General features: G+C 44.7%; 2 protein-coding genes across 3 annotated transcripts in view; one reads left to right on the plus strand and one right to left on the minus strand.

Moving 5' to 3' along the window:
• The window catches only part of NT5DC1 (5'-nucleotidase domain containing 1), a 171,990-nt gene that overhangs the window by 134,877 nt on the left and 10,007 nt on the right, over positions 1-27,106 (minus strand). For both annotated transcript variants that reach the window (XM_029054008.2, XM_029054011.2), the window contains exons 3-6: positions 25,224-25,295; positions 23,415-23,521; positions 18,563-18,642; positions 16,193-16,274 (exon numbers count right to left, since the gene is read on the minus strand). In XM_029054008.2, the coding sequence (XP_028909841.1) occupies positions 16,193-16,274; positions 18,563-18,642; positions 23,415-23,521; positions 25,224-25,295 (341 nt within the window). The remainder of the gene's footprint in view (positions 1-16,192; positions 16,275-18,562; positions 18,643-23,414; positions 23,522-25,223; positions 25,296-27,106) is intronic.
• COL10A1 (collagen type X alpha 1 chain) lies at positions 1,240-13,227 on the plus strand. Its single transcript, XM_029054000.2, has 2 exons — positions 1,240-1,402; positions 9,447-13,227. The coding sequence occupies exons 1-2, from the start codon at positions 1,249-1,251 to the stop codon at positions 11,333-11,335; spliced, it is 2,043 nt and encodes a 680-aa protein (XP_028909833.1). The 5' UTR covers positions 1,240-1,248; the 3' UTR covers positions 11,336-13,227.

The following is a 27,106-nucleotide window of genomic DNA, read 5'->3' on the forward strand; positions in this document are numbered from 1 at the left end:
TTACCTCATCTGTAAAATGGGGATTAACTGTGAGCCTCACGTGGGACAACCTGATTACCCTGTATCTACCCCAGCGCTTAGAACAGTGCTCTGCACATAGTAAGCGCTTAACAAATACCATCATTACAATACCATAGTGCTTTCAATGAAATGTAAAAGCAACACTATGAGTCTTTCCAATATCAAAGCTGGCAGATCATCTACCTCATTTACAAGATTATATATTTTCATTGCATTTTTTTTTAGGGAAGCAGGGGGAGATACCAGGTCTGAAGCACGCCTAATTAGTTGGCTTTTCCAATAAAGTCAATAATGTCCTTAAAAAAAAAGACCCCAACCCGCCCTAGGAAGTCTGCCCAAGATAGCTTTCCACCATAATTAGTGCTTCCCACCTCTGGGGGTGGAGCTTAAGTCCAGGGTGGTGAGATGTGAAGAGTGAACAGTATAAATACCCCAGGGGGATGCTGGTGAGGACAACTTCTGTGAAACCCACTGGACCGGAGGTGAAGAGCAGGTAGCAGGGAACCAGCACCTGGACAGACGGAGAGAACTCCAACCATTCCGGTATGCCTAGATTGGATCTGTGGGTTTGCTTTTCAGGTTGACTCGCCGGCACAAGGGTCTAGCAGCTAGCCCTTAAGCCTTGCAAAGAGTACATCATTTTTGCTCAGAGGGCTCCATTTTTGGCTCACGGATAGGGGAATGGGCTACCCAACTGAAGAGAGTAAGGGGCACTTTCACTGGTCTGTCTCAATGATTTGGCGTGAATTTGAAACTACTGTGATGAAGTCTATTTCAGCCCATCGTATGTAACCCGTGAGAGTGGATGGATGAATCTGTATTTTTTATTGGGGGTTTCTGTTGATGTCCTTGATATGAGCAAGATACTCCCTAGTAGAATGCTTCAGGCATTTTGGTATTTTTTATTTTTCTTTTTCATCATCCAACTAGACTGTAAGTTTCTCGTGGGCAAGGAATGAGTCTACAGCTCTGGTGGACTGTACTCTCCCAAGTGCTCAGTATAGTGCTCTGCACACAGTAAACACCACTGACCGATCTCATTTAATTCTTTGGATTCAGCTATGACAATGATTATCCCTGATTTCGGACATTCACCCTAAAGGCATATTTGGATAGAAATGAACAGAGTAAACACTGGTGCAATACCAGGAAAATAACATCGATCAATCACATACTATATATGGGTTTGAGTTAATTATTTTCCTTTTGCAGACCAAACTTGGGAATATGAATTTCCAGATAGCCTTTCTGCTGCTATTTTGTTTGAACATTGTTCATGGAGGGTTTTATCCTGAACGATACCCATCGCCAACGGGCATAAAGGGACCGCCACCCAGTGGGAAGACTCAATTCTTCCTTCCGTACACCATAAAGAGTCAGGGTAAGGCCCATTTCTTGTTACTCTCTAATAACTCACTATTGCTCTCTGAAGACAACTAAAATCCACTGTTAAAGGACAATATATCTTTATGTTTGTTAATTTTATGACTGTGCAATTAGCTTTATTCTCCATGATTCATAAAACCCACAAAACCAGGGTAAATGGAGTCAGGGGGAGGGAGGTGAGATATTTCAGCTGCTGGTCCAAAATTTAACTTAAGAAATGATACAGGCATAGCAAGTCATGCTACCAATTCTGAATTTTTCTTAGGCCTTTCCAAATTCATAGCTGAAAGAATGAACTCTAGATATTTTTTTAAATTAAAAAAACCCCAAAGTAAAAGTGTCTCAAGAAAAAAAAATTCCCCCTATTTGAAAATATGGTCATTACATTAACCAAAAATGGTTTTGTGAGTCTGGGCAGTTATACAGATTTCAAAATGCTTTGAAATATAAAATTGATTGAGACACTCATTTTCCTCAAAATATCTTAATGCTTTGAAATTTCGAGAACTGAAGATTTAATTTCTATAGTCTTAACTTCTTTACCCAGTAATTATTTATTCTTTCATTTATCCAAAATAATATTATCAACAAATTGCATAAACCTAACCAGCCTGAATACAGTATTCACAGCTAATGGCTCTTTTCACTTTTTCTGTTAGATGTTAGCTCCCTTCCATTTTTTTCTACAAATCCCCTCATGTAAAATTTTCTCATTAGGTACTAGTTCTAGAAAGGCAGGGTCCATATTCAAATTATGGCTGAGGTATTCAGACATGGAAATAATTTGCCCTCAAATACTAGAGCAGCAGGCAGCCAGAAAGTTATTCAAAATAAATAGGCACAATTTCAATTTAAAATCAATTTTGTTTCATATTGTCATGCATCCGTTGTCTATTTTATGGAAATTAAGTGCTTACTATGTGTCAAGCACTGTTCTAAGCACTGGGGTAGATACAAGTTAATCAGGTTAGACAGAGTTTCAGTCCCACATGGGGCTCACAGTCTAAATAGGAGGGAGAACACCAAGAAGCAGCATGGCCTAGTGGAAAGAGCATGAGCCTGGGAGTCAGAGGACCTGGGTTCTAATTCCAGCTCTAACACGTATCTACTGTGTGTAGGCAAATCGCTTCACTTCTCTGTGCCTCAGTTATCTCATCTGCCAAATGGGGATTAAGGTGGTGAGCCCATGTGTAATATGGATTGTGTCCAACCTGATGATCTTGTATCCCTCCCAGCATTTAGTATGGTGCCCGGTATATAACAAGCATTTAGTAAATACGATCAAAAACCAAAAACAAACATCGGATAGCACAATGACAGCAAAAACAGGTACTTACTGCAATGGTGCTTGATGGTGAAAATTTGTTTTAGGGCATTTGCTGAGAATTCCAAATCCTTTCCCAGTGGTGGCAGGTTCTCTGAGCAAATGAGCTTCCTAGTTAGCAAGCTTCTCCAACCAAGAAGCCTTAAGGGAAGTTGATCTAGATCCCCAGTGGATGCTTACATGTTTACCACATCCTATTAATTCAGAATAAAAATAAGCTTGAGCTGTTTCTCATTGAAATTCCAAAATAAAATGCTGCATGACCTTAGGGCTTTCATCAGATGGAGAGTTTCAGCCTTGGCAAATAGGGTCACCCACCGTACTCATTAACAACAGCAGTTTGCACTGCCTCCATTCGTCCTGACCCTTTCCACATATCTGGCAAGAAACCTGGTGTCAGTATTGACAGCAATGTTTCCTAGCAAAAGAATAACAAACAGCACTCAATTCCATGCTCACTCACAGAGGGTGGAGTTACCACTAAAAAAACTCACTGCCTAACCTCTAAGTATATATGTATGCAGTCATAACATGGGTAATTCTACTTGAAGCCTACTAAACATTTTAACCACATTACAGCTATCGGGTCCAAAATATCACTCCGTCAACTCACCTGAAATTAGTTAGGGAAAAACAGTTCCCCCTCTAACCAAAAATGTTATTGTTGAATAACTACCTAATGGATTTAAGGGTAGGAACCCAGATTCTCAACAGTTAGGTCTTTCTATAAGCGAGGTAGGTTCAAAGAAAACCCTGACTCTCTGGGTCAGGGTGCCATTTTTCCAGGGGCCACACATTTATGGTTCCTTTGGAGGGAGCCACACTGAATTTGACTTGGAGCAATTTATTCAGGAATGGATGTACATTTTGTTTGCAACCCCATGTGCTCCCACCAGAAAAAAAGAAATTTGAGGAGATTCCAAAAAGGCCTGCTAAAACCTTCTTGAGTCAGTTCTGGTGCCATTCAGCTCAGAATTTTGCCTCTGACAGGGGCACTGGGATACTTGCAGGGTTCAAGTGATGGCTCTTCTCCTGACATTCACCTTCATGGCAAGGGATGGATCAGCTAGCACCCCTAACTGCGCCTAATAATAATGGTACTTGTTAAGCCCTTACTATGTGCCAAGTGCTGTTCTAAGCACAGGGGTAGATACAAATCTATCAGGTTGGACATATTCCCTGTCCCCCATGGGGCTCATTTTACAGATGAGGTAACTGAAGTCCAGAGAAGTTAAGTGACTTACCCAAGGTCACACAAAAGACATGTGACAGAGCTGGCATTAGAACCCCTGACCTTCTGACTCCCAGGTCCATGCTCCATCCACTAAGCCACCGTACTTTTCACCCATAGTAATCGACCTAACTGCAAAGCAGTTTAGAAGTCAAGGGAAAGAGCTGCCCTCCCTTCAAACTATAATTATGGCCCTGAAGGGCTAACGGGGAGTTCACCAGTTTTACTTTCATTTATTTTCCCCTGGTCCTATTTATTGATTCTGAAAGTCTCAGCTAAATAGCCAAAAAGCCTGGAGGAAAGTGGAATAGAGTGGATGCCAAGAAAGGCAGGTGTGGGAACAAGCAGAAGTGACCCATACATCATCCCTCCTTCAGTTCACTAACGTGAGACTGTTCACTGGGGATGGGTGGAGGGGCTAGTGATGGTAAAGCTCCAGAGTCACTTGCCATCTTCAAAAACAGCCTCTCAGAAGGGGAAAATTTCAGTGTAAAACTCTGATGCAAGACAACTTTGATTCTGTTCCATCAATCTTTGGGTAAATCATCAGATGATTCAGCATTCCTTCCTCCTGCAAGTCCATTCTCCATTCTCCCACCTAAACCCTTTACTGGTTTCACCATTCAAAGACTTAAGTGCACAAGTTTTTTTTTATTCATCACAGGAATTTTGTCTCAGAGGGACAATCAGATAATTCATCTTACCACAGTCTGAATTACTAATGGTATAATAATAATTATGGTATTTAAGTGTTTTCTGTGTGCCAAGCACCGTTTTAAGTGCTAAATCAAGTTAATCAGGTCACCCTTTTAACCTGTGCCCTAGCGTGGGAGTGGATGCTCGAGGAGTTTACATTGCTACCCTGGGCCAAACCTGACTCAATTTGGTCGCAGTCCAGAGAGGCGACATGGCCATTTTTGCAGATGGGGCCAGAGTTTTCCCAACTTTTAGTGTTTACTGATTCCCTCAGTCTTTTCGTTCATTCAGATTTGAGCGGGGTTGAGGGTTTTCTTTGTTCCACAGTGGAAACAGCATTAAAACAATGACTTGCAACATACTTCAGCCCAAAACAAATTCTTCTAGCATGCTGCTCCTCCCCAGTTACTGCTGGAGGCTACATTAACCAGAACAGGCCACTGTGGCATGTTGGGTCAATTATTTTTCCTGGGCACTATTATGGTTAGTCAGATTTGATATAGAGTTCCTTCTTTAGTATAATCAGGGGATGCAGTTCATTCAATCATATTTACTAAGCACTTACTGTGTACAAAGCACTCCCAGAAACCATGCCTTCATCTTGAGTGTTGGATAGAACCCAGCAACAGATTAGGGAACTTACTTTTAATAATCAATCAGTGGTATTTGTTGAGCACTTGCTGTGTGCAGAGCACTGTACTAAGTGCTTGGAAGAATACCAACAGAGTTGGTAGACATGTTCCCTACCCACAATGAGCTTTCAGCAGAGGGAGAATGCACTTCTATCTGGATTCAGCACGACAGTATCAGAAGACATGTTTAAGGGATGTGTGTGGCTTCAGAAGACGGTCTAATGAGCAGGGGACTGACACAAAAACATTTCCAAGTGGGGTAATCAGAATATATTTAAAAAAATAATAATTTGTAGGAGAAACTCTGGTGTTGACCTTAAAGTCACATACATTTGCCAACTAAATAAAACCCTATTCCTCCAAAACCTCATACCAACAGAAATGTCAAGTTAATCACATAGTAGCCCAGTGAGCAATTTCTCCCATCTGCTTGACTTCCCCCAGTAGGATTGTGTTTCTGTTGTATTTTTTGGGTCAGCATGTAATATAGCACACTGCATCTTAACGGCTGAAAGTTTTGCGAGGCCGAATCTGTGTTACATAAGTAACCAAATAAGTGCTGCCCTTCTCTCTACCTTACTTTGTCTAAAGAACAGACTCGGTACTGGCTTTCTACTTGGTTTGGCTTCTGTTTTAAGCAGAAATTGTCAGGACAAGCTCATTTTTCTATAGGGCTTGTTTTTCCTGATGGTTCTTGGATCTTTTCTCTCTCCTTTTCTAAAGTTTTCCGACAATTTTTTTTGCCCTTCTAACATAAAACCTTCCTAGACCAAATTGGCTTTGTAGGTGAGATTTAAGCAGACCACATGCTAATGCTATTCCTTTCATGATCAAAGGTTTCCAGTCTGGATAAGAGGCTAAAATTCCAGATCTGAGCAGGGGTCTATAGTAATTGCTGACTCAAGAACTTCTGTAATCACCACACTCTCAGCTGGATAGTCAGTTTCTCTTAAGGAAGTTAGTGCCCTGGCCTTTTTTTGTAATACCAGTTAAGCACTTACTAAGTTCCAGGCACTGTACTAAGCGCTGGGGTAGATGAGTTTGGGGGTAAAGCACTAAGGCTAGTTGGAGGGGGTCTTCCCTAATCATGCAAGACCAAGGGGTCCATTCTCCAACAGTGACACGTACGAGAAGCAGCGTGCCTTAGTTTATAGAGTCCAGGCCTGGGAGTCAGAAGGATCTGGGTTCTAATCCTCGCTCCACCACTTGTCTGCTATGTGTCCGTGGGCAAGTAACTTCATTTCTCTAGGCCTCAGTTAATTCATCTGTAAAATGGGATTAAGAGTGTGAGCCCCATGAGGAACAGGGACTATGTCCAACCCAATTGACTTGTATCTACCCCAGTTCTTAGATTAGTGCTTGGCACATAGGAAGCACTTAAGTACCATAACTATTATTATTACTGATGAAACATTTCACAGTGCACTTGAATTTGTACCTTTTTTTCACCCTACCCTTAGCCCCACAGCTCTTCTATACATCTCCATACTTTCTTTTAATGTCTGTCTCCCGCTCTACACTGTAAGCTCCTGGTGGGCAGGGAACATCTACCAACTCTGTTACATCTTGCTTTCCCAAGTGCTTAGTACTTCCCATAAGTGGACCACTCATGGGAAGAGCCCAGTAAATATGACTGATGGATTGACACCAGTCTCCTGCTCTCCAAGAGACCTGATGGGCCACTGTGGCTCCCAGAATGCTCTCTGCCCTCCATGGATCCAAGTTGCTTTTTCCAATTGGAACAGTCTAGTGATAAAGCCCCAGAGCACACTGGTCTGGGCTTCCCTGAGCATCTCCCAGATTCACTTCTCATGAGGATTGTATGGCCTGGGTTTGGAAGGCTGACTGTACACTAATCACTCTTAGGCTCCTGACCAGACCAACAGCTCAATTCCCTTTCATGAGAACCTCCCTTTAGCGCCTGCTCTTCACTGGCCCCTCTTCTTATCCCATTGAACGTTGCTCCGGGACCACCGTTCCTTTCCAAAAACTCCAAAGAAACCTCCATCTTCAGCCGTCCTCAAATTCAACACTGGAACCGATATTCCCGCTTTGGCAAGGTTGAGACGCTCCCTTTATGAAATGTTCTTAAATGGAAAATGGTTTGGAACTATACCCAGCTTGGCAGGAACGAATTAATGGGTGAGCAGTTATCCCGGCTCTGTCCCCGCTGTGCGGTGCAACCTCAGGAATCTAAGCCAAGTGGAGAAAGGTTAGGGTGAAAAATCTGCATCCCTGATCAAACACCGAGGGGGGTGGCAGTCTTTGTGATCCCATGATTGTAGCACCTAGATAGACAATAATGAGAGCACAAAGATATTTAAGTAGGACAGAATGACTTTGCTAATCAACTGCATCACGCATGAGCAATGCCTGCTTGAATGGAAATTCAGCTATTCCACATTCAGAAACAAATCTATTATAGCTAAGGCATCTGGCTAAACTCAAGCCTTTACCAGAATGTTGGAGAAGTCGACTGGCTATTTCATTAAGCTTCTGCAAGGAGCTTGTTCACCTCCTTGAGACGCTCCTAACATTTCTAAGACCCTACTACTATCTTCAAATGACAGGCTACAAGGAGAATAAAGAGATGATGGAATGTATTGAGAACCCCCAATCCCATCCACCTGACCCTGAATGGGTTGCAGGACCCATATCATGCCAGTTATAATAAAATTTAAAATGCCTTTGAAATTACAATTCTATTACCTATTGTGTGACCAAGACATGCCTCAGTTTCTGAAAAGCTGAGTGGTGGCCCAGTGGACAGAGCACGGGCCCGGGAGTCAGAAGGGCCTGGTTTCTAATCTGCCACTAGTCTGCTGTGTGACCTTGGGCAAGTCACTTCACTTCTCTGTGCCTCAGGTACCTCATCTGTAAAATGGAGATTAAGACTACAAGCTCCAAGTGGAATATGGGATGTGTCCAACCTGATTAGTAGTGTCTGGCACATAGTTAGTGCTTAATAACTACCATAAAAATTCCTTTATCTCCATATCCCCTTGATTAACAAAATTTTCAGCCCATATAAGTGCTCGAGTGCACTAAACCTAATGAATTCCAGACATTATTTTACCATTTATTTGGATATTTCGATGGTACATTCATGTGTAAAAAACCTTGTGGAAGTATAGCCTACTGATTGCTCTTTGGATGCACTGCTCTTAAAGTTGATGCATAATTCTGACACTAGTAATTGTAGTGATACAAGATTTTAATACACGCAGTGCTGAGCACCAATCAATAATTACAGTCAGAATCTGTACTGTGCTTTTTACTTTTCCCACAGCACTTTCACATCAGTGATCTCATTTTATACTCAAAACATCCCACTGAGGCAGGGTGAGGCAGGTATTATTTTCCTGATTTTGCAGTCAGATTAAGTGACTTGCCCACAGCCTCACAGCAAGCCAACTACCAAGTTAGAATGAGAATCTGGATTTCTGACTCCCAACCCTACATCTTTCCACTGGACCATGGTACCTCAATAAACCAAATCCAGTGGTTTTAGAAAAATGATGGTTTGGTTGATTGGGTTTTAAAGGGAGAATGTTGGGTGGAAGGAGGGAAGGTTGGTACGAATTGAAAAAGACTAGAGAAGGGACACAGACAAAATTGCTAGACTGTAAACTTCTTGTGAGCAGCAGGGACTGTGCCTGCCTGCTATATTGTACTTTCCCAAGTGTCCAGTATGATGTTCTGCACACAGTAAGTGAACAATAAATACCATTGATTGAATGATTACATCCCTGGTACAATTCTAAAGAGACTCCATCAAGAAGAAATGAAATTAACTGTGAATGTGAGGATGTTACAGAGCATTTTCTGCTGGCACGGTTCAGAGACCCTGGAAGGGGTTTACACCAGAAATTTCAGTGTCTCATCTTGGAGGGTTTTCCTATCATTCTTTGACAGTTTAGCAGTGAAGGGTGGGTAGCTGACCCCTCCAGGCCCCTTTCAACCTCATAAATTTAGGGTCATGGTAGTGATGAGCTGCCATTTTCCATAATCGTGTTTCTCTCCTAATTTTTCCCATAACTGTGGGAAGGAGCATGGGCCTGGAGGGCAGGCGACATGGACTCCAATCCCAGCTCCACCACTTGAATGCTGTGTGACCTTGGATGAACACCATTATTATTATTATTTACTCTTTTAGGTGTGCCAGTGAGAGGAGACCAAGGCCCCACCGGCCCACCCGGACCTGCTGGTCCCCGGGGACTGCCCGGCCCTTTGGGACCTCCAGGAAAGCCAGGTTTCGGAAGCCCAGGCCCTCAAGGCCAGCCGGGGGTACCAGGGCCACCGGGACCATCTGCCGTCGGGAAGCCAGGTCTGCCAGGTCTGCCGGGGAAACCCGGCGAAAGAGGACCTTACGGGGAGAAAGGAGACGCTGGTCCTGCTGGTCTCCCAGGACCCAGGGGACCAAATGGGCCACCTGGAATTCCTGGCCCGGCTGGAATTTCAGTCACAGGGAAGCCAGGGCAGCAGGGGCCATTGGGGCCACCGGGGCCAAGGGGCCTCCCAGGGGAGAAGGGAGCCCCGGGCCAGCCTGGCATGCTCGGTCCAAAGGGAGAAAATGGGTATGGGGCTCCTGGGCGCCCAGGGGAGCGAGGACAACCAGGTCTACAAGGTCCCATGGGCCCCTCCGGACCTGCCGGGCTAGGGAAACCAGGGGAAAATGGGTCCCCGGGACAGCCGGGAGTCAAAGGGGACCGGGGCTTCCCTGGGGAGAAAGGCCAAGCTGGTATCCCTGGGCCCCAGGGACCCCGTGGGGAACCGGGAGTGGCGGGACTCGGCAAGCCAGGGGCTAACGGGACTCCAGGACTGCCGGGGGCTCCGGGAACCAAGGGTCACCCGGGCGTTCCAGGCTTGGCGGGACCCCCGGGACCGCTGGGGTTGGGGAAGCCGGGATTACCAGGAATCAAGGGGCAGAGGGGCCCCGAAGGCCTCCCTGGGATGCCTGGTGTCAAGGGGGAGCAAGGCCCAGCGGGTCGCCCTGGGGAGCCGGGGCTGGACGGGGCCCCAGGGAGCACGGGACCTCAGGGACCAAAAGGGGTGCCCGGTGCCCACGGTCTCCCGGGGCCCAAAGGGGAAGCCGGCCCCGTGGGGCCGGCAGGATATCCTGGTGCCAAAGGGGAGAGGGGCCTCCCAGGGTCGGATGGGAAACCGGGCTACGCGGGGCAGCCGGGTCTTGATGGACCCAAGGGATCCCCGGGTTTCCCGGGGCCGAAGGGTGAGCCTGGGCCCGGCGGAGCTCCCGGGTTACCAGGCCCGGCGGGAGCAGCGGGAGCTAAGGGAGGAGTGGGGCAGGATGGTGGCCCCGGCCCCAGGGGCTCCCCGGGGATCCCCGGCTCGAGGGGGCCGGCTGGCCCTCCCGGCACCCCCGGCTTCCCGGGAGCTAAAGGGGACCCGGGATCCCCGGGGCTGCCCGGCCCAGCGGGCCTGGCCATTAAAGGACTCACTGGTCCCAGCGGCCCTCCCGGGCTGCCCGGTCCCAGGGGCCACGACGGAGAGCCCGGCCTCCCGGGGCCCCCGGGGCCCCCCGGACCTCCCGGCCCGGCTGCCGTGGCCGAGGACTTCCTAAAAGGCGGCCAGAGGCCCAGCCTGACAGGAACACCGCTAGGCAGCGCAACCCAGGGCCTGGGGGGAGCGCGTGGGGTGGCGTTCACGGTCATCCTCTCCAAGGCCTACCCAGCCTCGGGCGCGCCCATTCAGTTTGACAAAATCCTATACAACAGGCAGCAGCACTACGATCCCAGGACCGGAATCTTCACCTGCCAGGTGCCGGGGCTGTACTACTTCTCGTACCACGTGCACGTGAAGGGCACGCACGTCTGGGTGGGCCTCTACAAAAATGGCACGCCCATAATGTACACCTACGACGAGTACAAGAAAGGCTATCTAGACCAGGCTTCGGGGAGCGCCGTCGTCGACCTCGCGGAAAACGATCAAGTGTGGTTGCAGCTCCCCAACGCGGAATCCAATGGCCTGTACTCTTCTGAGTATGTCCACTCGTCTTTCTCGGGATTCTTATTTGCCCAAATCTAAGACCATCCCACCCTGGGTGCTGGGGAGTGTTGGGGGGAGGTGTCTCCATTTTCTGTTTGGAAGGGTTCTAGATGGGGTGACCTCCCCCCCACCCCCCCAGCCGGCGACACAGTAATCACAGGGACACAGGGGTAGGTTTGAGGATTTGGGCATATAAAAGACATCCTCGAGGGTAAGATTGGGAATTTCCATAACGCACCTCTTGGTTGACTAGCATGGAGTGATTTCTTTTTACGTTTGTGGAAAGGGCAAACCGGTTGTCAGAAAGATGAGCAGCAAAGCAGTACGGTCAATAATACGTAAAGATCATTCCTGTTTTATGAATTTCTAGTCAGTACTTTTAAGGCTCTTTAATGTTTTCGGTGAACTCGCTTTTTGTTTTTCATCTTGAAACATGCTTCCTGTACTTAACTCTTTGGAGCAAACAAAACACGGCCATACCATGCAACTATTTGAAGACAAAACATCACCAGAAAGGGCCACTTCCTTACAGTATTCCAGGGATTTATTTTAACCTTTCAGGCTATCTTGCATTATTTATCTCCCCACTGAGAGCACAGATTACACAGGAAATTTGGGGTTTTCCAGTTGAAAAACTAGGGGACTGTATTTTTTTTCCCTATTTGAGAGTTTCAGCGTTTCTCATGTAACGGAATGGATCCAAGATTTTCTCAGGCCATTAAAATTCTTGCGGGGTAAAAAAGCCCAGATCACAGCCTTGTTGTGGGTCTTGATCTGGAAGCTGAGCTGTGGGAATTTCCTGAATTCAAGTTGGGGAGTGAACAACAACAAGGTAGAAACCTGTGCTAGCCAAAATGGGAAGCAAAGTTCAGATTTGGAAGTTTAAATGCTTTAAAAAAAAGCCCTAGTAATCAAGAACTTGAGGTTTAGGAGAAAAATACTTTAAAGTCACATTAGGGGAGTGAGAGGAGAAACTCAGATGATACCTTTTAAGAAAAACATTCCAATCTCATAATTAGCATTTAACCACTAATATTAGAGTATTCCAGCAACGCTTAGCAAAGGTACCGTATTTCCTCAAACTTGAATCGAGTCTCAGGTGGAAAAGTACCGTTTCCAGCAATACTTTTTGGGGGTGCATTTGGAGACAACCTGTAAGAGGCTCCAATGAGATCATTGAAAAGTTTCCATAAATCGGTGCTTGTCAACTCAAAAAGAATGAAAAAAAAACCAGATCTCTGCTAAGCTAATGCGGTACAAAATGTATTTGTTTCTTGTTCCATTTCACACCTTTATGGGGTAGTTGTCATGGAGGAAACTGCTGCCATCTAGGCCTAGAAAGTGCAACAAATTATTCTGTTTGTACAGTGGAACACAAAGTTGACATATGTTTCTGCCATCTGTTCTGTGAATGTACTTACCATCCAGATTTTTTCATCTGAATCCTTTGAATGACCAAATAAGAACTGTTTGCTATCACTATCTGGTTTCCCAGCTTTGTCACAAGGGTGCTTGGTTCACTGAATACATTTAACTCCTTCTCCACCTGGGTTCAGTGTGATTTTTTACCTTCTCTTATGGTGCCTCCACGAATCTTTCCACTGAGTTTTACTGAAATCGCCCCTGACATCAAGGGCTTCAACAATTCGACTAGAAATGAATCTCGATTATTTATTTAGTGTTGTATTTTTTACACTGCTGTTTCAAAAATCTTTCCCTAGGAGCCCTAATCTATTATTGAAAGGGCAAATGTTTTTGTCTTTCTCCTCCTTAGTTTCACTGCAATCCAACAACTGCTGATGATGTTTTATGCTGAATTCATTAGACACCAGCATAATTCTTATTGTAAACTAATCTTATTACTCTCTTCATTTTCTGTAGTTAACAGATTCTAAGTGAATAAAAGTGGTAAAGATTTGTAAAAACAGTCACTGGCTATTGCTCTTCATTTGCCCTCTCATCACAATCACATAAACCTGGGCTAGCAAAAAAGTAATGGATAAGAACCCCTTAGGGCGTTTCCTAAAGATCTAGTCATTACCACGTTAATCCAAACATTTATCTCTATCCCTGCTTGTCACTAGGCCCTGCATCCTCCCCATTAAGTGTCCCCATGGCACTTGGATTTGCACTCACCCCACTCCAGTCCATACTTCACTCTGCTGCCGGGATCTTTTTTTTCCCCTCTCAGCCCCTATTTCCCAATTCCTTAAGAACCTCCCACTGGTTGCTCTCTACCTCTGCATCAAACAGAAAACACTTAAAACATTCATCACCTTGCCTCCTTCTATCTTACCTCTCTGATTTCCTACTACAACCCAGCCCACACACTTCACTCCTCTAGTGCCACCTTATCTATCTTGCCATCAACCCCTCACCCACGTCCTGCCTTAGGCCTGGAACTCTCTCCCCTTTAATATCAGACCATCACTCTCCCAAGATTCAAAGCCTTATTAAAATCCCATCTCTTTTTTTTTAAAAAAATGGTATCTGTTAAGTGCTTACTGCGTGCCAGGCACTGTACTGAGTCCTGGGGAAGATCCAAGATCATCGGGTTGGACACAGTCCAACCACATAGGGCTTACAGTCTTAATCCCCACTTTACAGATGAGGTAACAGAGGCACAGAGAAATTAAGGGGCTTGCCCAATGTTACACAGCAGACAAGTGGAGGAGCTGAGTTTAGTACCTAGGTCCTCTGACTCCCAGGCCTGTGCTCTTTCCTCTAAGTCATGCTGCGTTTCATTAGGCCCAACTTCTTCTCCATTTTGCATCACCTCTGCACTTTGATTGGCCTGCTTCACTCACCCCACCATCAACCAGGCTGCACTTTCATCCATATTTGGAATTTACTTCAATGTCTGTCTCCCCCTCCAGACTGTAAACTCCTTGGGAGCAGGGAATGTGTCTATCAACTGTCATATTGTACTCTCACAGGCACTCAGTACAGTGCTCTGCACACATTAAGCACTAAATAAATTTGATTGACTAGCAAAACTTTGGTTGCTAAAACCAAAGGCTTAGGGGGCAGTGGGGAGAGCTTTTTACAGTAGCGCCAGTCTTTTCTGGCATCTGGGACCTACATAATATGACCTTACAATACTTATCCCACCCCTTCTGAGAGTATCATTTGGATTTGACTTTAAAATACTGCACTTGTGTGTATAGGTAATAATAATAATTAATAATAATTATGGTATTTTTAAGCACTTACTATGTGTCAAGCAAGTACTCTCTCAGCACTGGGGTAAATACAAGTTAATCAGATCAGAAACTATCCCTGTCCCACATGGGGCTCACTTTCTAAGTAGGAGGGAGAAGAAGTATTGACTCCCCATTTTACTGAGGCCCAGAGAAGTACAGTGACTTGCCCAAGGTCACACAGCAGACAAGTGGCAGAGTCAGAATTAGAACTCGGGTCCTCTGACTCCCAGCCCCGTACTTTTTCCACTATCAATCAATCAACAATCATATTCATTGAGGAGTTACTGAGGGCAGAACACTAAGCATTTGGGAGAGTACAATATAACAAAATCAGTAGACACGTACCCTGCCTACATGGAGTTTACAATCTAGAGAGGAATTCACAGTTTAAAAGCCACTAGGCCCCACTGCCTCTGTCTGCTCAATTTATTTATTTTGGCAGCCTAGTATATATTACTATGTTTGTCACCCAATACAGTGTAAGCTCATTATAGACAGGGAATGGGTCACTTCACTTTTTTGTATGTCTCCAGCACTTGGAGAGTTTCCAGTACTCCACCAGTCTCGACTACCGGAGGGAGAGTCAAGCAGAAGCCTGTCCATTCCATTTCGAGCTCGGCCAGTGGCTACCGAGTGGAGGCAATCTGCTACAAGTTAAGACTCATCTGTGCTGGGCAGCAGCGGCACGGGAGAGAGTCGAGGGTGGAGACTCACGTTTATTGCAAGGAAGGAGGCAATGGTAAACCACTTCCAGATTTTTTTACCAAGAAAAACTTTATGGATGCACTACCAGAATGATTGCAGGTGGAGGTGGGGCCTTCTGGGAGAGATGTGTCCTTGGCGTCGTTATGGGTCGGAGATGACTCGACGGCATAACACAAGACAAGCATCTAGTCCAGTGGGCACTCAATAAATGTTAGTAGTATTATAAATTCCTCTACTACACCACTACATTTGCTACAGTGCTCTGCAAGTTATAAGGAAAGCCTCAGTACCAGCACTGACAATTAAATTATACGGGAGCTCATTACGGGCAGGGAACGTGTCAACCAACTCTGTTGTATTGTACTCTCCCAAGCACTTAAACAGCGTGGCTTAGTGGATAGACCACGGGCCTGGGAGTCAGGAGGATCTGGGTTCTAATCCTGACTCTTCCACCTGTCTGCTGTGTGACTTAATTTCTCTGGGTCTTAGTTACCTCAGATCTGAAATGGGGATTAAGACTGTGAGTTCCATGTGGGACATTGACTGTGACCAACCTGATTAGTTTAAGGAATTCTCTGGTACATTTTCCAACTGCAATGTGTCCATGTGTTCTGTTTTCTCCCCATCTTGTGCAGATTTAATACTAAGAGAATTTAAGATACGCTAAAGTAAGCTACACAATAAGTACTGTGTTAGGTCTTTTTGTTCACGTTTTTACACAGTAATCTTCATTTAGCACCGATTCATATTATTTTACTTCCCCACTACCCAACTCCAAAGTGCTGAGCTTAATTTTATCAAAGAGCAGTAACTATCCATATTTAGTAACAAAGGTGTCACAAAAATGTAACCAACAGTCTTAAGCATAGATAAGGTAGGCTTAAAAGAATTTAGAATATAGAATGCATACAAGCATTTTTATTTCTCTAGAAAGACCAAAAAACTGAAGTCACAGGTACTCTTTCATAAGGCACCGGTGGGGACTCACCTTTAAAAGCAGAGATTTTATAATTATGCTGTATCCCAGCAACGATATCCTTCCAAAACTCAAAAGGTTTCTGGACTCCATTCTGTCAATGCAAAGAATCCCAAGCCACATGAGTTATTTATTCTTAATTTTCTTCCAAGAAACATTACATTTCCATCTTTGGAATGGACTACAGAACAAGAAAATGCCACAAAGCATCACAAAGTCTTCCTCTCTGTGTTCTGTACAAAGATTGTTTTCAAATCCAAGGAACAGAAAAGATCCCCACATCCTGCACTCACGCACACAGCAATAGACTCAACTGACAAATGACTGGGGAAGACCCAGCTCCCACTGTCATAAATAATTGGTAATGCAGACATGACAGCGTGTTTTCAGTGACAACATGCTTTTAAGAAGGATGAGGAGACTATCACTGTAGAGATCAATAGACAGATTTACAGCCAGCAGTAATGCTCAAAATCAGCACTATCCCTAGTTGGAAAAAGTACTGACTATCAAGGCTTAGGCAGTCAATCCTTATTAACCTACACTTCTATGCAAAACAGAGAAAACTTCTTCTCTCTTTCTCCTCTCCTCTCCTCTCCTCCTCTCTTTAACACCATCCTTTAGATTAGCAACAGTGTTTCAGGAAAGGAAATCACTTGCAAATACAGTTTTTCCCAGACAGAATTTCATCCTCTAGACTATAAGATCCTTGTGGGCAGAGTAGAATATAAGCTCCATGGGCAGGGAACGTGTCGACCAACTCCGTTATATTGAACTCTTCCAAGAGCTTAGATACAGTGCTCGGCACAGAGTAAATACCAATGATTGACAGACTGACTGGAAGCTGTTTAGTCTCCTGGAAAGTTCTGGCCCTATTCCTTTGTTGGTTAGGGACAGTCTCTATCTGTTGCCGAACCGTACTTTCCAAGCGCTTAGTACAGTCCTCTGCACACAGTAATCGCTCAATAAATACGACTGAATGAATGAAAACCCCATGAAGGGTATGGTCGCTTCTTTATGAAAGGGACAATAGGCTTTGATAAGGATTAGTCACGATTAGCAGTAGAGAAGATTCAGGGCACCTGTGGTCAGAGCTGTTCATAAATGAGATTTAGAGAAGGAAAACTGAACCCACACAGAAATCCTATTCATATATGAAAAATGAAAGAAGCAGATTTTAAGCACTTGTGAATTTATTTACACCTTCCTTTTCACTTACATATATATATATATATGTATATATATGTATATATATGTATATATATACATATATATATATATGTAAGTGAAAAGGAAGGTGTATACAAATATATATATATATATATATATATATGTGAGTGAAAAGGAATATATATGTATGTCTGCTCCATTGTGGCTCGGTGGAAAGAGCCAGGGCTTGGGAGTCAGAGGTCATGGGTTCTAATCCCATCTCTGCCACTTGTCAGCTATGTCACCTTGGGCAAGTCACTTAACTTCTCGGTACCTCATTTACCTCATCTGTAAAATGGGGATGAAGACTTTGAACCCTACTTGGGACAACCTGATTACCTTGTCTCTACCTTAGTGCTTAGAACAGTGCTTGGCACATAGTAAGCACTTAACAAATACCCACGTTATTATTATTATTTATTTTGATGTTCTACATATTTTTATGCTTCTCTCTCCCATTTAAGTGCATGTTCCTTGTGGACAGGGGACGTGTCACTTTGTTACTCTGTACTTCCAAGTGTCTATTACGGTCAGTGCTCAATAAATGTTGCTGCTACTAGAAGTACTATTCATTCATTCATTCAACTGTATTTACTAAGCGCTTACTATGTGTGTGTGCAGAGCACTGCACTAAGCGCTTTGGAGTCTACAGTATAACAATAAACAGACACACTCCCTGACCACAGCGCGTTCACAGTCTGGGGAGGCACTACATACACGAGCTACTGATAATCAAAAGTTTCAGAACCAAAACTTGTATTAGAAATTGATGGGGGTCTCCACTTTACAGCAGTACTCTTCTCTTATCACGTTTTGATCTCACTGTTGAGATGACATTTCTAAATCCTTTTTAACCTCATCTAACTGAGGGAAAGTGTAAAACGGGAATTAAGATGGTGAGTCCTCTGTAGGATATGGATCGGGTCCAACCTGATTAGGTTGAATCTACCCCAGAGCTTAGTACAGTGCCTGACATACAGTAAGCACTTAAACACAATTCACAAAAAAAAAGAAAGAAAAGGAAAGAAAAATCTGGTGGTTTGCTCTGCAGTCTAGGGAAAGCCTCTTCTGGCCCCTGCTGGAAACACTGAGAACATTACTAGCAGCCATCACCACATCTCACATTTCTGATCAAATATTGTCTATGGCGAAAGGAAGCAATTATACACTTACCCTTGTCAAGCAGTCCACAAGCTTTGCACAAAGAAGTGATCCTGGCAGGTCAAAGTAGTTGTCATAAAAATAATACTGAGCTAGTGAAATGAAAATAAGATGATTTTTTAAATTAAAAAACACAAAGAGGTGCTTTCCTAGACCCTGAGCCCCCAACCCCAAAATGTGACTAATGATGCTACTGGGTCCCTTTTCCAACAGGAAGCAATTGCAAGGCAGGTAGAAAATGACACGGTAATGCACCGGTCACCACTGCTGGATTTTAAAAGCTCTGATAATAATAATAATAATAATGTTGGTATTTGTTAAGCGCTTACTATGTGCAGAGCACTGTTCTAAGCGCTGGGCTAGACACAGGGGAATCAGGCTGTCCCACGTGGGGTGCACAGTCTTCATCCCCATTTTACAGATGAGGGAACTGAGGCACAGAGAAGTTAAGCGACTTGCCCACAGTCACACAGCTGACAGGTTGTTAGTCATGGTTTCTACACTACAGCGTCTCTGGCCTGAAGAAGCATTAGCGGTAGTCACACACGAAGCAGGAGTCACACGGGAAGGGATTACCTCCTTTCTGTCCCGCTCTCCTGAGAGCCGCCTGATTGGCCCCGGAGCCCCAGGATGTGCGGCTGCGGAAGGTGGAGGGGTCACGGCCGCCTACCCCGCCACGTGACTATCCTCGGTGGCCTGAGCAACCACCTGTTGCCTGCACATGGGAAGGGAAGAGCCGTTGAATTTCGAGGATCCCTCCACCACTGTATCCTGAGTGGAGCACGGGGAGATCATTCCCGATTTGTACATTCCAAGCGCTTAGTACAGTGCTCTGCACACAGTAAGCGCCCAATAAATACTATTAAATGAATGAATGAGATCAGGGAATGTGCTCTGGGAGGGAGTGGGGCTAACCGAGGTCTCTCGCGAATGAGGCGGCGGGGCGGAAGGGCTTTGCAGCTTGCAAGGCAGCATGGGAAAATGGAGACCAAATTGACCAGGTGGATGTCAGGTGATGGGACAGGCTCATTTTGTGGCAATGGTACACACAGAGGCAGGATCCAGCTCTTAAGGCTTCCATCAAATGCTGGGATCACCACCCACCCACTGTCAGGGGGATCGCTTGGAGGAGAAGAAGCCTAGGGGAGAGAGAGAGCATGGGCCTGGGAGTTGTAAGGACTTGGGTTCTAATCCCAGCTCTGCCACTTGTCTACAGTGAGCACGATACTTAACTTCTCTATGGCTCAGTTACCTCATCTGTAAAATGGGGATTAAAATTATGAGCCCCAATGGGACATGGACTTTGTCCAACCTGAGTAGTTCGAAGCTACCTAAGCGCTCAGTACAGTAACTGACATATAGCACTTATACACACACACAGACACACACAAAAGGCGCAGGCATAGCCTGGATGCCCCCTCTTTAGCCCTCTAAAAATCCTGCGGTTTCAGGATCAGTGGCAGGGGAGTTCCTGAGAGTAGATATCAGTTAGACCAACAGGGTAACTCTTCACTGGGAGGAAGGGTGGGCTGGTAGAAAGAGCACTGGGGTTGGGAGGAGGAAACCCAGTTTCTAAACCTAGTTCTACCATGGCCTGTTGGTAGGTCCCTTAACCTCTCTGGGCTTCTATTTCCCCATTTGTAAAATGGGGATAAGATACCTGCCCTCTTCCCTCCGTGTGTGCCCTCTTCCCTTAGGTCTGATCTGTCTCTCTTCTATCTTAGCAGTAAACCACTTTGGGGGCACAAAATAATTGCATAATAAATTTCATAATGGTAATATCTTATATTTATATATTGATTTATATATTCAATTAGCAAAATGTTTGGCTAGTTTGTGTGTAATAAATACCGTGACAATGATAATGTCTGACAGGTGATCTAGGGCAAGTCGCTTAACTACTCTGGGTCTCTGTTTCCCCAGCTATAAAATTGGAGTGAGATACCTGCTCTTAGACTATGAGGCCTTGACAGGATGACGACTATGTGTGAACTGTGTCTCTTCTATCTACCCCAGCAGTAAACCATTTTGGGGCACAAAATTAGGGCATAATAAATGCCATAATGATAATATCTTCTTGTATTTCTATACTGACTTATATAATTTGCAAAATGTTTAGCACGTATGTGGGCAATAAACTATGACAATAATATTGCCTGTTAGGTGACCCTGGACAAGTCACTTAACTTCTTTGGGCTTCAGTTTTCTCATCTGCAAAATGAGGATTCAAAACCTGTGCTCCTTCCTACTTAGTCTGTGAACCCCATACTGAACAGGGACAGTGGCCAATCTGACGATTTGTATCCTGCCCAATGCTTAATACAGTGCTTGACACTGCACTCTAATAGTTATTTTTGCATTTATTTATTTAGATATTTTATCCTTATATATTTGTGGTGCTTTCTGTTATATCCTTCTTCTTCTCCTTATCCCTATATCACGAGTAAACAAATGGACTGTAAACTCCTTGAGGGTAGAGAAATTCATCTTGGTTCTGATATACTCTCCCCAGGTCTTAGTACAGTGCCTCATACTTAAGAGATGATCAATAAATACCAATTAATAAATCAATCATATTTATAATAATAATAATGTTGGTATTTATTAAGCACTTACTATGTGCACAGCACTGTTCTAAGCGCTGGGATACACAGGGTAATCAGATTGTCTCACATGAGGCTCACAGTCTTAATCCCCATTTTACAGATGAGGTAACTGAGGCACAGAGAAGTTAAGTGACTTGCGCACAGTCACACAGCTGACAAGTGGCAGAGCCAGGATTCGAACTCATGACCGTCGACTCTTAAGCCTGGGCTCTTTCCACTGAGCCAAATACTTACTGTGGCAGAGCACTACGACTAGAGTTTGGGAGCATACAATATAACAATATAAGATAGCTGGTAGACATGTTCCCTGCCCACAACAAGCTTACAGTCTAGGGGATGATTGACTTACTGACTGGAAGACAGCTCAAGTCTTAAATTGAACAACAGTCTCTCTGTTAACAACAATAAATACAGAAAGCACCCTCCACTTCCATGGGTCCAAGGCTTCTGGGGACAAGGAACAGGTCTACCAACTGTTTTATTGCACTCTCCTAAGTGCTTAGTACAGTGCTCTGCATACAGGAAAGGCTCAATAAATATGATTGATTGATTCTCACTGGCTGGCTTCAATGGAGAAAACTCTATATTATCGACCACTGTGCAAAGTTAGTCTTCCCTTCCATTTCTCTGGAGGAGTTCTACTTTCTGACATGCCCATCCTCATAAGGTGGCAAAGGCAAAAAGGACAGAAGGACAGCAAGCATCAGAGCAGATGTAACAACTTCCAGATACCCAAGTATTCTCTAGCAGGAAAAAAACACCTCCCCGGTCTTCAAGGCAATTTGGGATGATTCAAGTCCATGAATCCTGACCAGACTGGGTTAATGATTCATTCAAGTGTGCTACGTCTCCTGAATCCATCTCTCCCCCAAATTCTGGGGGAGTTCCATTCACATAACATTCAGAAAATGCTGAGATTGGAAGCACGGTGGCATAATTCCACGAAGAATCGTTCAATCAGCAGAGAAAATCAAAACCCGCCTAAATGTCCAGCACCCGCTGTCATGGAGGATAATGTCCTGCGGCGTCCTGGACCTCTGATTTTTGCTTAATCTCATCTGTCCCAACTGTGCTGGCTTTCATAAACAAACCCACCTAGGCATCCAATCAATCAACAGTATTTACTGAGCGCTTATGGCGTGCAGAGCACCGTACAAAGTGGTTAGGAGAGTACAATAGAGTTGGAAGACCCTTAAGAATTTTTTAATCTAATGGGGGAGACAGACATTTAATTACGAATTACAGGTAGGGTTAGGGTTAGGTAGGGACATGGATGTTGTCGGGGAGGGGCGGGTATCAAAATGATTAGGGGATATGGACTTTAGTGGATAGAGGACACAAGAAGGAGGGTAAATGGGCTGGGGAGATGAAGTTAGTCAGAGAAGGCTTCAGGGAGGAGATGTGATTTTTAGTAGGACTTTGAAGATGGGGAGAATAGTGCTCTGTTGGGTATACAGGTGGAGGGAGCTTTACTATAATTTTGACACTGTTGATATGAGAGAAGATGGGAGAGAGAGGGGAGGAGGCGGAGTCTGGTTGTGTGGTGCAGAGGTGGGGAGAAGGCAGAGGAGAAGAATGCAGGAGCAGAAACCCCATCGAAGTCCCGAGGGGAGCAATGGAGATGGAGCAGAAGAAAACATGGCTGAGCTTTGAGGAAACTGCAACCAAAGGGGTCTGACACTGTGGTGTCATCGGCCCCTTCTGGCCCCGACCATAGGTTACAGGAAGAGGAAGTTGGGTTGAGCTTTAACTGAGCTGAACTGAAACCGGAGAAAAAAAATGAAGCACCATTCATCTCCTCTGCTAGGCCATCCTGAGTTCCTTGCTGGTTAAGTTGCACTGATAATGATAAAAATTTGCAATTTTTCAAGGGCTTACTACGTGACAAGAACCATGGTAGATAATGGAGCAGATACAGGATAATCGGATCGAACAGTCGCTGTCTCACAAAGGGCTCACAATCTAACAGGGAGGGAGAACGGGTATTGCATCCCCATTCTGCAGCTGAGGACACTGAGATGCAGAAAAGTGACTTGCCCAGGGTTATACAGCAGGCAAATGGCAGAGCCAGAATTAGAACCCGGTTCTTCTAAATCCCAAACCTGTGCTCTGTCCACAAGGTAATGCTGCTGTCACAGCAGCCTGGGGGACCCCTTATCCTAGGTCTTGAAAACGTGGGCAAGAGAGTCAGAATGGAGCCCAAGGCAAATGAGTCACCCTCCCCCAATTTTGGTATGACAGTAATATCTATATCATACCCGAGCGGCAGGCCATTTCACTATCCGATTTAAAATGCTTCCACTTTCTCTTTTCGTACACCTCCAGGAGCTCTTCGGAAGTCATCATCTTAGTTCCATGGCTTGCCCTGATTTGAGAAGAAAATTCACATATATGTAATGTCAATCAATCAGTGCTATTTATCGAGCGTTTACTGTGTGCAGAGCAGCTAGACATGTTCCCTGCCCACATTGAGCTTACAGTCTAGAGGACTGTAATATCAACAGAGCTTACTGTCCCGTGTCACATCCCGGAGGACAAATGACAAGCTTAAGGGCAAGGATGGTGGTTTCCAGCATCTCTCACGCATCCTCTACAGCGCTCTGTACCTAATGGGCACTCAGAAAATACCGATGGCGGCTGCTCCCGGAGAGTGCTCACTGCTATCGACTGTAGTTTGCAGAAGGCATTAGACCTGAATGAGATGATGAGCTATTCCAAGTTCTGGCCTAAGCCTCTGGCTTCTTTACTGAGAAGGGGCACAGCCAGGTTCCTCAACCAAAAGGCAGCCACTGGTCTTTCAAAGGCTACAAGTGGAAAAGGCATATTATATAGATATTCTGAATAATCCCCTAAACCAATCGCGCCGTTGTCCTTTCACCTTATCCCCGTCCTCTACGACGGGAGGAATATCAGCGGGAGGCCAGTTTCGGAGTCCCCTCCCATTCATTCTGCCCCAGCAGCCCCACCCCAATGCTCCCAACATCGCTTTCTTCGGAGTCATGAGTGGCAGTACTCATCTGCTCTGGAACTGAGGCCCGGGGCCCCCAACTCACTAAACTCTCTCTTTCCCTGCAACCAAACCTTTCCAGAAAATCCACTTCTCCAAGATATCTCACTAGACTAGTTGGAAAAGAGGAGGCCACACCACACAATTCCAAAGAATTCACGGTCATCTCCCAGAATTCACCATGTCCTTTGTTTGCACCCATTATAACAATTTCTTCGATATCTGAATGTCTTAGGGTCATCGCCATGTCTCTTGGGAAGATTCTATAGGGCAGGGACAGGGTCAGTGATAGGCACTGGAAGGGAATAGGGCCTAGTAAGGCATCACAGGCCAAAAGGTATTTGAACATTTGAAGATATCATGAGGTCAGCAATGGCTTCACTGGATGAATAGACATCTAAGCTAAGAACTCACCTCCACTTCCTGCTTCCTCCTCTCCTTCTACTGGTCCAAGAGGAGGGAGTTGCCCCAGATCCAGTTACATTCATTCCCAAAGCGGCTGCACTGGCGACCGGTGTCAAACCAAAGTGACGGTACTAACACTATCAAATTGGTCTCTTTGAGGAAAATGGAGACTGGAATCTCACACTGACTGAAAAACTTCTGGGTTCAGTCATTCATTCAATTGTATTTATTGAGGGCTTACTGTGTGCAAAGCAAAGTGTAATAGACACTAGACAGAAAGAAGACCTTCTGATCCTCTCTGGGTGGTAGTGAGGATCCAGGGAAAAGACTCAAAAATCCAAGATTCAGGGGACAAGGTACAAAGCATTATCTGTCCGGGTAGTAATGGACAAAGAGGACGTTCCCACTTTATCTTGCAATTTTTAAGTCACGACTCCCAGTAGACTCTGCGGAACCGGCCTGAAGTTGGAGTTGGGCCCACTGTCTGGGATCCTCCATCCCCTTCCCAAAGCTATCAGTTTTGATCCCCCTTCCAGTTACCCAAGTGATCAGTGGCACTGCCATTTGACTTTACAAGAAGTGTGATGGTGGGTAAGTAGAAAGGGACCTAGGAAAGGGTGGCCTTGTTGTCTCAACTGAACTTCATTCTCATTACCTCAGAATGGTTCCATCGTTGGCGAGTTTGAGGAAGTTCCCATCTTCCAGATCTAGCACCAGACCCTTACAACTGAAAGGCACAAAGATTAGGTTACTGAGGCAGATCTGTTCTCCAATTATTGACCCCCACCAAAGCGGTGGGGTGTTCAGTCTTGCAACTTTGGAAAGTGGAGCTTTCACCGATGAATCAAATCACCCAAACATGAGGCTAAGGAAAGGAAAAGGGAAGCTTGGTGAAAAGTACTGGGAAAATTAGTAGGCCACTGTACCTCATTCCCTCAGCTGCTGAGCAGCCTGATAATCAATGAATCCTGTTTACTCATTTCTGTATTGCTATCCTATAGGTGAGGAATCTGAGGGTCAAGAAGAAGCCAGAATCTCGTCCAATTTTTGTTGTTTTTTTAAAACAATCTCCCCCACAAACTTCAGGCATTTTTGAAAACCACCCACAGTTGAGGATTTTCCTCTTGAAATCTTGCCCAAACCCCTTTCCAAGCTCCTGGGAACTTGCTTTGGTTCAAGTTACATTAAAAAACTATTGGAAGTTAAGGTCACAGTGGACAGTCTGTAAAAGCATGCCAAATATAATGTTTAGAAGCTCAATATTTCAAAGAGAACAGTAGGAGGCAGGGAAGAACTGAAGCCAAAATTTCTGTCCTAGAGCCAAAAATTAAACAGGGAAAAGAGACCTAAGCACCCTAAGCATGTAATCCCTAGGCACTTAGATACTCACCCCCCCTCAACAGCACGTATTTATTTATCCTTATAATCTGATATCTCCCCAACTGTAATTTAATGTCTGTCTCCCCTGCCGGATATAAACTGTAATCTCTAGATTATAAATTCCTTGTGGGCAGGGAACGTGTCTATCAACTCTGTACTCTCCCAAGTGGCTATTATAGTGCTCTGCATACAGTAAGTGCTCAACAAAGCAGTGCTGCCTGGTGGTTAAAGCACAGGCCTAGGAGTTAGAGGACCTGGGCTCTAATTCCAGCTCCACAACTTGCCTGCTGTGTGACCTTGGGCCAGTGTCTTAACTTCTCTGTGCCTCAGTTACCTCATCTGTAAAATGGGGATTAAGACTGTGGGACATGGACCGTGTCCAACCTGATTAGTTTGCAGCTATGGCAGCGTTTAGTTCAGTGCCTTGGCACACAGTAAGCACTTAACTAAGACCATAAAAAATACGATTAATTGATCGAGCTCTCTGAGGGCAGGGTTCGTGTCTACATACTCTGTTGTATTCCCCTAAACATTTAGAATAATGTTTTGCACACAGTAAGTGTGCAGTGAATACCATCGAACGATTAAGATCAGAAATGGCAAGGGTCTTCATCACGAGAAATTTGAGAGCCCTTTGGAAATAGGCTTTTTACCTCTGTTCACGGGCTCCTTGTAACATGGAGTTTCCCACTGAAAACTACCTCAGTTTTTTTATTGTAAAAGGTATTGGTCTAGATGTCCAAGTCAAGGATTTGGTGATTTAAAAACAAATGAATTTTTGTCTTTTCTTGATGAACCGATGGTGAGAAACTCTTGTCTGTTGTACTCTTCCAAGAGTTTAGTACAATGCTCTGCACATATTAAGTGGTCAATAAATACTACTGATTAATTGATTAAAAACTCAGCAGGGGAAAAATAATAGCTCAGTACCAACACACATCCAGGCAAAGTCTCGGCTGAAGTTCTAATCACTAGGAAAGTGTTTTCTAATCCAGTTTCCAGAGACATAAATGGTGAGCCTCGGTAAAAAGGGTTTTAATTACCACACTTACCTTCAGCTCCAAAGGCCATTTTTGAGACTAAAGCCTAACAGATGACAACTCTAGAAGGGCATGACTTCATTCTTAAGGACTTAGAGATTATTGAAAATTTAGCTAT

Source organism: Ornithorhynchus anatinus, chromosome 2 (genome assembly GCF_004115215.2).
Source record: "Ornithorhynchus anatinus isolate Pmale09 chromosome 2, mOrnAna1.pri.v4, whole genome shotgun sequence".
Taxonomy (NCBI): Eukaryota; Metazoa; Chordata; class Mammalia; order Monotremata; family Ornithorhynchidae; genus Ornithorhynchus; species Ornithorhynchus anatinus.